This window comes from Sebastes umbrosus, chromosome 13 (assembly GCF_015220745.1).
Source record: "Sebastes umbrosus isolate fSebUmb1 chromosome 13, fSebUmb1.pri, whole genome shotgun sequence".
Classification (NCBI taxonomy): domain Eukaryota; kingdom Metazoa; phylum Chordata; class Actinopteri; order Perciformes; family Sebastidae; genus Sebastes; species Sebastes umbrosus.
This window is the reverse complement of record NC_051281.1, coordinates 25,618,244-25,632,110: the sequence shown is the minus strand read 5'-3', so window position 1 is coordinate 25,632,110 and position 13,867 is coordinate 25,618,244. Positions and strand designations below refer to the sequence as shown.

General features: G+C 40.8%; 1 protein-coding gene across 1 annotated transcript; it reads left to right on the top strand.

The window, feature by feature from the left end:
• The first annotated feature begins 4,156 nt into the window (after window positions 1-4,156).
• Window positions 4,157-8,933, top strand: mstnb (myostatin b). Its single transcript, XM_037790763.1, has 3 exons — window positions 4,157-4,762; window positions 5,696-6,066; window positions 7,215-8,933. The coding sequence occupies exons 1-3, from the start codon at window positions 4,381-4,383 to the stop codon at window positions 7,593-7,595; spliced, it is 1,134 nt and encodes a 377-aa protein (XP_037646691.1). The 5' UTR covers window positions 4,157-4,380; the 3' UTR covers window positions 7,596-8,933.
• Window positions 8,934-13,867: the final 4,934 nt, after the last annotated feature.

The following is a 13,867-nucleotide window of genomic DNA, read 5'->3' as shown; positions in this document are numbered from 1 at the left end:
ATAAAACGGTCACTATATCATGACAGTAGTGCATGAGACAGGTAATCTGAAAAAAATCATGAGCCTCTGTGTCCTCCGGTGCTCCTAATGACATCTGCAAGATTTCACAGACCGAGGGAAAATAACCAATCAGAGCAGAGCTGGAGTCTACCATCTCTGAGCAGCTGTCAATCACTTGCGAACTCCGATCAAACGGTCAAACTAGGCAGTGCTGATCAAATATGAATTAATATGATGTTACTGTAATGCCTATTTCTTGCATAAAATGTTTTCAGAAACATCTTGTAGTGTACTGTTTAGCTGTAAAATGAGAACGTTTGTGACCCGGCCACCATGTTGAGATGAGTTGAGGAAATACCAAGCACCGCCCACCAGCCGGAGCAAACTTTCTCATTTTACAGCTAAACAGTACACTACAAGATGTTTCTGAAAACATTTGAGGAGAGACATTAACAGAATATTAATTAAACTATATTAATAAAACTAGTTTGACCGTTTGTTTAGAGTTTGCGAGTGATTGACCGCTGCCTCCGTTGAATAGGAACGCTCTCTCTCTCTCTGAAATGACCTGTGACTGGCCAAAGTCTAATTCCATAATAACCTTTCAGCATATTATAATTCAAGTGTTCTGAGAAAAATAAAATAGACTTCTGCACCTCCTGTTTTCAGGCTTTAAAAAATGTAGTGTCGGGAGACTTTGGCCAATCACAGGTCATTTCAGAGAGAGAGCGTTCCTATTGGCTGTTCATTCAACGTAAGCAGATGTCAATCACTCGCCAACTCTGATCAAACGGTCAAACTAGGCAGCGCTGATCAAATATGAATCAATATTCTGTTACTGTAATGCCTATTTCTCACCTCAAACGAATATTGATTAATATTTGATCAGCGCTGCCTAGTTTGACCGTTTGATCGGAGTTTGCGAGTGATTGACAGCTGCTCAGAGACGGCAAGGCTCCAGCTCGGCTCTGATTGGTTGTTTTCCTCCGATCTGTGAAATCTTGCAGATGCCATTAGCAGCACCAGAGGACAAAGAGGCACATGATTTTTTTCAGATTACCTGTCTCATGCACTACTGTCAGGATATAGTGACCATTTTATAAAAATAACTTGTTTTAATCATATTTGCTCCATTTCTAACCACTGCAGCTTTAAGTCAAGTCTTTATATAAGTCAAGGCCAAGACAGGAGACTTTGGCCAATCACAGGTCATTTCAGAGAGAGAGCGTTCCTATTGGCTGTTCATTCAACGGAGTTGATCTGTCATTTTACAGCTATTTTATACGAAACATAGGCATTAAAGTAACAGAATATTGATTCATATTTTCAAGAAAGGGAAAAAGTCCAGAGTCCTCGGAAGTTCAAATCAGTGTGATGAAGGTGCGCTTTGGTGGGGAACACAAAGGTTCACATCTGAACTCTTTAAGAAAAAGAAAAGAAAATCTTTAGGACAAGAGCATGCGTACTTCGTCACAGCATACAGCTCTCTAGCAAATTCCATAAAAAGGAGAATACATTCTAATTGGAATCTCATTAAAAGTGACCCTATTCTTAGGGAAGCTTTGTCCTGCCCCTCCTAAGATCAGTTTCTACACTATGTGACAGGTTAGTGCCCAGCCATCTCCTCACCAATAATAATAACACTTGGCTTCACCGATCATTGAAGGCTACATACAAATGTGACTTTTGCAACCATTGTGCCAATATAAAGGAGTGTAACCAATCAGTGACCTTAAGACTCATAAGGTGTATGACATCAAAACGTTCATTAACTGTAACACCACTTTTGTTGTGTACCGTTTATCTTGTACCTGTGGTTGTTTTTACATCGGCCGAACAAAAAGACGATTGAAAGATAGACTCTCTGAGCATAAGTATGCAATCCGAAAAGCTAATTTGAATAACCCTATGGCTAAGCACTTTTATGAAGTGCATAATAGCAATCCAGACAGCCTTATGGTTGAAGGCCTAGAAACCATCAAAAAGAACATTCGGGTGGTGATCGACTAAAGTTATTACTGCAGAGAGAAACTTTTTACATCCACCAAATGAAGGCCTCAATATATCCAGGACCAAATGAAGAAATTGATATTAGTCTGTTTTTGTTGTGGCTATTATGCATGTGGTCTGGTACTGCTGCCATAAATGGTTATATATTATTACTTATTTACTTTTTTTTGTCTTGTTATCTGTTATTTCTTATTTTATTTTCATTATTTTCTCTGCTTTCTTGACATCCTGTAGAGCCATCTAGTGACCACATTTTGCACTTGTCACCTGAGAGTTTATTGGCCTCTTGCTCAGGTGTTTGCAATCATCAATTTTTCCGTGTACTCACAAAAGGGAAAGCTGTGTGCTGTGGGTTGCACCCTGAAGAAAGCTGTTTGTACCTCTACGCGTGGGTTGTTACCCAATCTGAACATGTACCAGCATTGCTTTTAGCATTTCATCATGAAATAGCCATTTGAATAAAGGCTTTTTATTTTTTTCCCCAGAAGAGTGCAATGGACTCCCCCTTTTTTGAACAATTGGTTCATATTTGTTTAGAGACGGCAAGGCTCCAGCTCCGCTCTGATTGGTTGTTTTCCTCCGGTCTGTGAAATCTTGCAGATGCCATTAGGAGCACCGGAGGACACAGAGGCACATGCTTTTTTTTTTTGTTTACCTGTCTCATGCACTACTGTCAGGATATACTGACAGTTTTATAAAAAAATAACTTTTTGATTGATTGTGATTGTGTGAGTGATTGTATATTTTGTTATATTGTATATTTTGGTATTAACTTATGCTTGTTATAATTAGGATCTGGATGGAGAATGTGAAAGTATTTTATCCTTAAGAAGTTGATGCATTAATAATGTAAGATCACTATATACCTCTTGTTTATTAATTCCAGTTTGGGTAAGCATGGCAATATATTGATTTCATTCGTTTTTTGTACAGAAAGATCATCATACATCATCCATCCTCCACCCACTATCCTCTCTGAATAAATGGTTAAACATGATTTTTTTTTTTTTTAGATTACCTGTCTCATGCACTGCTGTCAGGATGTACTGACAGTTTTATGAAAAAAAAACTTTTTTTAATCATATTTGCTCCAATTCTAACGACTACTGCTTTAACGCCCTGATATGCATTCCGTGGACTTTATAAATTTAGATCTGATTAGAGTAATGGGTTAATTAGTGGTTTATCAGTCCCTGTATTTGGAGCAGTTGGTCTTTGGCATCAAAAGTGTTCAATGAGGTCACACACCTGAGAGAGGTGAGGTGACTCTGAATGCACCTGGGTTCTGTTCAGGTGGAGATGTGACTGCTGCTGCAGATGATGGCCATGTCTGATCTGAATGATGTGAACTTGCCACACGGTGGCACTATCTTCTCATGTGCTACAACCAGGTTTCACCAACGACGATTTGGAGTTGGAGTCCTGCTGGACTTTATCTGTGCTGATTCTCAGCTTCTTAAAGGGGAACCAGATCTAAACAGACGTCACCTCAAGGACTCCACTTGGCTAAAATTGTAAATGTTATTTTTTTTCCTCAAGGATGAAATGTATTTCCACAACCAGGCAGACACCCAGTCGCACCCATGTACCTGCCATCAAAGGCAATTCGCAGTTAAAAAAAAACGCAAATTTGACAAAAGCAGTAGATTTTAAAGTGTATTAAGAGCACAAACTACACAAATCTTTATTTCATTAATTCACAATATGCAGTAGATGGCCTGTTTTGTTGTTTTGTGTTAATTTGTGGTGATATAACTTCATCAGATTCATCACAAAGTCCCTCTGCGCCCTATACGCTCAAGTCAAGTCCAACTTTATTATCCCACCAGGATAAATCATGTTGCAGCCAGGTATAGAAAACACATTCATCATTACAAAAAAAAAAACATAATCACATAATGCATCATTCTAGACATATCACAGGGACGAACTGTGTGAAGGATCACTTCAAAATGAGGACAGCACAAACAAGCTGAATGCCAAATACATAAGGTGCTTAAGGTGCCCAGATCACATGCGCAAAAATTCAGAAGCTCATTGCGCAATCACTGTAAGAAAAGTCCATTTATCCATCTGTGGACGCGTTCAACACACAGCTCTCAGTCTCCATCCCTTTATGGTTTGACAAGGAAAAAAAAGTTGTCATGTCAGTCGGTTAAAATTCATTGTTGCCTGTCCAGCCAATCATAGTTTTTGACGACACAAAAGAGGCTAAAGTTGGAGTATAAAAAGGTGTGCGCTAATAAAGTATGATGCCTATCAGTGTGGGACATTAATCCAAACCCAGTCCAGTCCAGTCGCGCATCAGGTCCAGCACACACTCACACAGGGATCTCTTTTTGAAACCAAACTTGCACACCTTAAGAGACAATGCATCTGTCTCAGATTGTGCTGTATCTCAGCTTGCTGGTTGCTTTGGGTCCAGTGGTTTTGAGTGACCAAGAGACGCACCAGCAGCCGCCCTCTGCAGCCAGCCCAGGAGAGACGGAGCAGTGCGCCACCTGCGAGGTCCGGCAGCAGATCAAAACCATGCGATTAAACGCGATCAAGTCTCAGATTTTGAGCAAACTGCGAATGAAAGAAGCTCCCAACATCAGCCGAGACATCGTGAAGCAGCTGCTGCCCAAAGCGCCGCCGCTGCAGCAGCTCCTCGACCAGTACGACGTGCTGGGAGATGACAACAAGGATGTGGTGATGGAGGAGGACGACGAGCACGCCACCACGGAGACGGTCATGATGATGGCCACTGAACGTGAGTTTTTTTATTTCACTTTGTTGATTGTTTTGCATGTTGAAAAGGTTTGTGTGACTGGACCATACAATTTCTTTTTCTTTTTTTTTTTGTATCTGTGTCCTGGCACATGAGGTGGAACTATGGAAGCCCATTTGAAGCCCAAAAAAAATAGAGATCTTAAATCAAAATTATGACCCACGTTAAAAATTGACTTGTATAATATTGAATATAATTTTAGATATAGTCAAAACTGCATGTTATGATATACTCTTATAAGTTTGATTTTTTTTTTTGTCGAATTGGGACATTATATCTAAGCAAGTCTTAAAAATATTGATTTCATCATATTCGTGACTCAGAATTTGTTTGAGTAGTTTTTACTTGAATTTAAGACGACTCCAAAATAAGCTTTTACGCACGAGACAGAGCGCACTGGAGACGCAATAAACAGTCTTTATTTTGACAACACATATCTTTACTGGGTTTTTATAGTGGAAATGTGAATAAACCAACATCACCAAGATGTAAAACTGGATATGGGTCGGTGCGTTTTGGCACATGCACAGCGCGCGCGTCATGGAGAGTTTTCTAAACTTTATTATCACCTCTTCCAGAGTTCAGGGATCAGAATCAGGATCAGAATCAGAATCAGAACCAGAATCAGAATGGTGTTTATTGCCAGGTGTAAGAGGTAAACACTAGGAATCTGCTTTGGTTTTGTTGGTGCAAATGAGCAGTATAATAACAAAAGAATAGATTAAAAACGTTAGAATAAAATAAGAATTAAAAAAATGAATTTCTACCAATATACAAAATAAGCTATAAACAAAAATAAACATGATATAAACAGATAGTACAAATGTTTATTTATTTACTATATCTGTAAAAGTCAACCTCACATGGTCATTAAACCTTTTTCTCTCTCCCCTGTCTCTCTCTCTCTCTCTCCAGCCGCGTCCATCGTCCAAGTGGCTGAGGAACCAAAGTGCTGCTTTTTCTCTTTTTCTCCAAAGTTTCAAGCCAGTCGAATAGTCCGGGCTCAGCTCTGGGTTCATCTGCGACCGGCCACCGAGGCGACCACCGTGTTCCTGCAGATCTCCCGCCTGATGCCGGTCACAGACGGGAGCAGGCACATCCGCATCCGATCCCTGAAGATCGACGTGAACGCCGGGCTCAGCTCCTGGCAGAGTATAGACGTCAAACAAGTGTTGACTGTGTGGCTGCGGCAGCCGGAGACCAACTGGGGCATCGAGATTAACGCCTTTGATTCCAGGGGAAATGACTTGGCCGTGACCTCCACAGAGCCTGGAGAGGAAGGACTGGTGAGATGAACACTCATTTCAACATTAAAAACTGAAACCTTATGATGATCAAGTATTACAAGAAGTGATAACTAGCAGTCCATCTCATATACAGTAGGTACACGTACAGGACTGAATGGTGTTGGTGGCAGAGTTGCAGCAGCTGAAATGAGCTCATTAGATCTGGGACTCTTGTGCTAATCAATGTGATTGCTATTTTAATAGATTACAATAATTGGACCATTCTGTATGAAATAAAATTCATTTTTAAAAGTTTAATTTTAAAATACCTGCACATAGTCAGAGCAGGCTCAGGTTCAGGGAATGGCTCATGTGCCACAGGCCCGTCCACACCTGGTACTTGGCTTCATTATTTTTTTAATTGCTGTATTATTTGCTGTATTTCAATAAGCCATCTATGTACATGGAGGTTTGTGTCTTCAACAATGAGAAAATGAAACACAAACAAATTTAAGATTATAGTATACTTACAGATCAAAGAATGAACAGTAAATGAATCAAATAAAATGGTAAAATAGCACATTTATTTCACCTATCAGCAAAAAACAAGCTCAAAGGTTTGAACTTTGGGCTTTCTAGAGGTTTTACTGTGCAGAGAGGCTTTGCAGAGTCAGCAGGTGGTTAAACATTCATGCATTTCATGGCTGCTGGAAGAGGGAATCAAGATTTAAGACTTTTGAAAGCTGTTAATCAACACAGACTCCATGCAGGCGCACACCTGCATTTGGACAAATGCCCAGTCCACATAACCTCAAATGGTATTGCTTGATTACATAAAAGTTCACCTGCCCCACATTCCTTCAAGTATTCTGTGTGATTGTGCAAATCAGAGTAATTGCCTGCACACACACACACACACACACACACTCACACACACTGCTGCTATCAATGACAAACACTTGTCATACGTCTCAAATACTGGCACAGGGCTCTGAGGCAATTAGAATACCTAGACGGCTGTGGTTAACCAACCGTTGGATGATTCAATTTCTCTAAAACTCAAAGTTTCATAATATTATCGTGCCATGTTTGAAAACCGGCAGCCAAAAGGGCACCAGATTAAAAGATGTAAGGCGAATGCTGTCATCCGCCTCCTTTTGCAAACCAGCTATTTTTCAAAGTATTCATACGCCGCTCTGTCGTTGCAGCAACCGTTCATGGAGGTGAAGGTCTCAGAGGGCCCGAGGCGTGCCAGGAGAGACGCGGGCCTGGACTGTGACGAGAACTCTCCAGAGTCCCGGTGCTGCCGTTATCCGCTCACGGTGGACTTTGAAGACTTTGGCTGGGACTGGATTATTGCCCCAAAGCGCTACAAGGCCAACTATTGCTCCGGGGAGTGTGAGTACATGCACTTGCAGAAGTATCCGCACACCCACCTGGTGAACAAGGCCAATCCCAGAGGGACCGCGGGCCCCTGCTGCACCCCCACCAAGATGTCGCCCATCAACATGCTCTACTTTAACCGAAAAGAGCAGATCATCTATGGCAAGATCCCTTCCATGGTGGTGGACCGTTGTGGATGCTCTTGAGTTGGGACGGAGAGCCTGGCGAGAGGGAGGCGAGGACGGAGGGGCTGTGGCTCAGTCCGGCCTCCGACTTCAGACTTTTTGACACAACCAATCCACCAGTTCCAATGCTTTCCTGCAGAACACGGAGCAATAGAACCAGAGTAGAGGCCACAAACAGCCCGACCTTCCCGCAGGGCAGCGCTTTCACAGCCACCATAGCTCTTACTTTTCTTTCCTCCGTCAACTGTGTCATTTAGCCATAGAGGCTTGAAGTCAGATGGATGCAGAAACATACACACACATGCTGGACCTTGGAGTGAATGTAGACAGAAATGATCAAAGTTATCCAATGTCTCTGTGTTCTGTGCTGTCCATTTATTACCCACATGCCGACCGATTATACTCGTACGCCATCTACTCCACTCCACTCGTAGCCAACATACAAGCTATTACACTTTTTGCTAAGCTATGTGTTTGTGATAATCATTTTTCAAGTTATGTTTTCAGAGTGAAACCAGGAATCCTCATGGACTTTTTGAAAGGGCTTGGAAAAACACAGCTGGAGACTAAAGTGATATTTCACACTGGTAGAACATGATTTAGTACACATAGGAGTCAATAAAAGGATGAAAACTGGCTACATGGCAAACCCTTATTAACTCCTATACATTATTACTGCCATTTATAAAAAAAAAAACAATGCAAAATTACTAATTTGGAAATCTTTCTTCTATTTGATCAAATTTTAAGTTCTAATTTTGGGCATAAAATCCTAAACGCAGATGGTGACATCATTCCTGAGATCCTACCGACACAAAAATGTTCCACCAGGGTGAAGTACCACGTTAGGTCTCGACACGTCTTCATGTACTCTACAGCAACATACCTGACCGAGGAGCCTTCTGGCTCAGTCATAATCTTCACTATCCAAACCAAACAGCCTGACCTGCCCGATACACTTGAATTATTCTGATTGTAAATTCACATTACTGGAAAGAAGGACTTGAACTGAAGGCACAATGAATGCAGCCTACAAAATGAAAAATGTGTTTAAGACAGAGATTGTATCGAGATGTATGGATGTTGAGATCATGCTTAAACTCTTGTCTTACAAACAACACAGTTTGCACTATGGCACACCAATAGAAAGAATTGGTTGCTACAAAAAGTTGTAAAAACTGATTTTGATATGTTTGCTAATTTGTATTGTATACATATGCCATTGTTTCCATTAGGAGTTGCCTTTCTAAAACCACCTGTTGGTAAATGTATAAAACCACAAGCTAGCAAGATACAAGATGTAATACAGCAACTCTATATACTTGTTTTAACAAATAAAGTTTCTATCTTGTTTGTTGAGTTCTGTTTCTTTGAGTGTTTTGTTCCTGGGTTACATTCAGACAGTATGTTCTACCAACTGCACTTCACAAGTATGCTCATTTTCTATAAATCTGAGCTTTAAGGCCATACTGTTGCATTTAAGGTATATATTCCTGGAATACGTGGAGGACGCAGTGCCTTCTTGCGTTCAATTTCTACATCATACACAATATGAAATCACCACTTGCAATCATTAAACATAATTTTACTGCAGTTTATCAAAAGATTAAGACTGTCTTAGTATCTTAGTGGCTTGAGAGATAACTGAGTGTCAATATGCTGACTCAGATCAAATCCAAACTTGATGTTGCAGTTTCACAACACAACAACCTGAACCTGAACATCGCAGCATCATTTCACACTTCAGCAGCTGAGAATCTTTATGTCTTCAACAAATGGTGTAAACTGATACAAGTTAAGTGTGTGCGTGTGTGCACTGGCTGCACTGGTGTGTGTGTGTGTGTGTGTGGAGAACAGTAATGACAACACACACACACTGTCTACCTGACTACACTTGCACAATCCCATCACCATAAGCCTGCTTTATCGCAAGTGTGATTCAGCCCAGTTTCCCTAACTTTGCTTTTTTTTTTTTCTCCAGTGAAGGGATGTTGAAAGTGTTGCTGTCTAATGAGAGGATGTGAACTCTGGTGCGCTCTGACAGCATGACCTATTCGACTGACGGCCTCATTGAGGCTTGACTTCCGCCCAGTAGAGGGCGAATTGAGCACTGCCCCCGAGAGCCACTTCCTTTCCTGCTGAGAGCTGGAAAATTGCCATGACGATCGGCCACAGCAGAGAGCAGACTCCGGGTAGAGTGGATCCACAGAACCTCTTTTCCCCCGGGGGAAGGTTTTTTAGATTCCACCCTTCTCTGTTTGCTGGTGACAGGGGGTAAAAATGTCTGAAAAGATCTGTAAACAAGAGAAACGTAAAATGTTAAATACCAAATTCAATATGAGCTTTATTAATTAATGCAGATTTAACAGCACAGGAACAGAAACAATTAATAATCTGTAATCTCCATCCTCGTATGCGTTGCTACAACTGTGCTGTCTCCATCTGCAGTTTGACATGGGCATGAACTTTTTATGAGTCTAATACTCTCCAACAGTTTCCAACTCTCTACTTCCACATTATTACTAATGACGCGTGTCTCAAAAATCAGCATTTGCTCCCAGGTGCCATGTATAAATGTCAGTTAAACTTGTTTTCGTAACTTTCCAGCACTAAAGTTTTCAATTTACTCAACTTTGTGACTTAACATTTAAAGGGGCCGTATGTAAGTTTTTTTTACACGTATAAACGTTTTTTTAATAATTTTTTATTGGCAATGTTCGAACAGGTTGTAACCTAACCTAAAAAATGAGACCTTTTGCGACTGTTTGGGTTTCACCCTGTAGACTGCTTTTAATGTGAAGAACGTGGGTCCGTGTTTTCCAGGAAAATACAACGGATGTGACGTCATGCGCATCTGCGATTGTGTTTACTCTCTTCAGCTCCACCTCAGGACTAACATTGTAACATTCGGTTAGAAATGGAGTCCGCTAACGCCAACGACCAGCCCCCAACTCAGACTCCAACACAAACTCCACGAAAGCACAAAAAAACAAAGTTATATCTAGTGAAGCCTGTCTTGCAAAACAGGAATGTGACCGACGTCAGGGGGGAAAACTAGTGTTGTGGGAGTGTGTGTGCACGTGGGAAGTGAGTGGTGAAACAAGAGAGAGCAGGCGGCGGCAAAACGAGCGAGAGAGTTAGTTTAGCTCTGACAATATCAAGTGAATGTTCATTGGAAGTTACAGTTTGTGCTGAAATAAATGCTGCAGCTCCTTAAAACCAAAAGAGGTTTCCCATGTCTTGTTTCCTGCTGCTGAGTGAAGTGATGGGGCTCCGAAGCGAGTAATATTATAAACTCCGACCAAAACTACGGTGTCTCCCCTGTTCCTTCTGACCACGGTCGGAAACACTAGGATCAACATCGGCCGAGCCTTCGATTCATGGAGGGAGCTTTGTTTGGTAAGCTAACATTACTGCCAAGCATGTGAAATATAGAGTGATATTGTGGTTTTAGCTGGCTAATGTTGCTAATGTTAATCAACATGATGCCTGTCAATCACATTCAGTCTTGTGTGTGTCGCCTCACTGTTTTGACCGATGCTCGCTCTTGTCTATGTAGTGCGAGCACAAGTGCGAGGGGTTGGTCGTGCCACTTTGGAGGGACCAAGTCTCATAGTGATTTTTTTTAAAGGTCTATGCCCTTAGTGTTGGAAAATGCATGATAGCATTGCAGCAATGGTAGCTTTCTATGTGCTATCACTCCTTTTTTCATCACTCCTTCATTAAAATCTTTCCATCTTTTTTCACCATTTTACACATTGATCCAGTATAAAAGAGGGTAACCAACACACAATATCATGAAGTCATATATCATTGTAAAGCTTAGACTATAATATAATCTTTAGTCACATTGACATGACACTGAGGTCAAGAGAATTTGACCTTTGACCTCTAATGATGCAATGGGGAAAATTCCGAATGCCACTCCAAATGACCTTATAACTAATAAAATAATAGATAGAGAATTAATTTCTTGGGAAAGTTTTTTGAGTATTTGTATTATTTTGTGAAAGCCATTTACAAACCGCCCCAATAACAGAATCCAATGCAAAGTTCTGAACATTCTATCAGATACAAACTGCACAAAGTTACGTTTATTCTGATAAGAAATGTTGTTAATCTTGTTAGTCATATAATATATCATTTTAAAGCTCTTTTTGTGCTCTTTATGTTCAAACTGTCCATGGGCACATCAGATCAATATGAAGTTAGCTATAAGGTCATTTGGAGTGGCATTCAGAATTTGCCCCACGACGGCCAAATTTTGGGGGTCTGGCTCATGGACTAATAGAGTCCCTTTAAATGTTACAGCTGTGTTTATAAATCCCCAGTTTGAGGCATTTCATTCCTCTTCAGATAGTGAACATGTAAAAAAAGAAGAGCTAGAATAAAGGAAATTGAATGTGATGAGCCTATCAGCATTGTTCTTTTCACTTCAGCTAAAGGTACAGCTGTAAACAGCGTGCACCAGTATGAGCTGCTCTGATTCTGCCACATTCATCATACCCAGGTGTATCATTTCATTCAGTTCTGTCCCGCAGTAATTGCTGCTGTCTGCTTGTTTCAAGCAACTTTTGCGAACAGGAGCTGGGAAACGTCTTGACTGAGCATCGCTACATCTGTCAAGAGTCAGACCCTGGAGGACTGTATCCGCCAGCGACATTCCACCTCTGACAGGTGAGGAAGTGAGAGTGAGAGAACGGGAAGAAGGATGTCAGGGGGTAAAGGAATAGTCCAAGGCAGCTGGAGACCCCGTTATTGGACAGGATTCCTGTTGTGTAAAGTTAATAGAATTTGAATGGATAGAACTTGTATCCCTCTTCATGAATGGTCATTAAATGATGCGTGATGCCTAATAATAATAATATGAAAACGGATTCTGGCTATCGGATCCTAAGAAACTAAATATGTTTTTTGCACCCTTAGAACATAAAGGTTTATTTACCCACAAAAAAAAAATCACATTTTCACACTTACCCATTGTGTATTGTGTCAAAAGTTTTTTTTTTATTATTTCTGGAAGATTTTAGATTTGTGGTGCTCAAAGCATTAAAAATATACATTTAAACAACTCCACAGCAGCATCTCTTTCCAGAAAAAGTGGAATACACAAAACTTACTGTCGACATTTTTCGTTGGGATCTATTCGCTACCAAAGGTAAAAGTTCAAAAAGTGAGGGGTTATCCAGAGTAACCAGCTTGTTTCTGCAAAGACACACTTGAGAGATTGTGATCTCTTTTTTGATGGGTTGTGGCCAAACTGTGAGCTGCAGATATCTAACAAGACTAAGAGTCTACAGCCACACTCTGAGCCTGCACTTGGGCTCAACAGTACTAAATGCTAAAGTCAGCATGCTAACAAGGGCACAATGACACAATGCTAACATGCTGAGTGGAAGAAAATAATGGAACAAAACAACCGACTGACCAGCATCCCTAGAGCCATGCCGCTACCATGGCTAAAATTAATACAAAAGCACAATACCAATATCCATATCTATAACTAAAAGCAGTTCAGAATGTGCTATGAAAGAGGCTTACAAACAAACCTTGCTGTGATAAAAGGTGTATAAGAGTTGTGATACTCTTACCTCAGTGGATCCCTAGTCATTACAATTTATCCTGTGGGAAATATGGATATATGTACCAAACTTCATGGCAATCCATCCAACAGCCAACTAGACATTTGACCCAAAACTTGATTGGTCTCATGGTGGCACTAGAAAAGTCAGGGGATAATCAAAGTCACCAGTATTCATCCTCTGGGGAACAGGAATGTCCGTAGAAAATTTCATTGCAATCCGTATTATCTAATTCAGTCTGGACCACATCGACCAGCCTTGCTATCTAATGTATGTTAATCTACACATTTCTGTGAGTAAGCAGAATGCAAGAGACACTGGACCCACGTCTATTTTAGGACGGTCTAATAGGTCCCTAGAGAAGGTCAATGTCTGCAGGTCAAGACACCTGACAGATGATAGCAGCAATTCAAGAGAGCTATCACTTCTAGAGACCTTTCCAGGAATGTGCGATGTATGGATGAAGACGAGTTGAACTTGACACGAGAGGCCGTCGTCAAAGAACCAGGACCAGAACAGAAAACTTGTCTTAGCTGGGTGAAAAGATGAGAAAACTAAAGGTCAATGTTGGTGAAGTGTACCTGTTTTAAAGCAGTGATTCTCAAAATGGGGTCAATGAAATAATTTGCTATAAATTATAAAATTGTGCTGTATCATTAAAAAGTACATATCTACAGATGGGGACCATTTGCACCAATAAAACAAGCATAT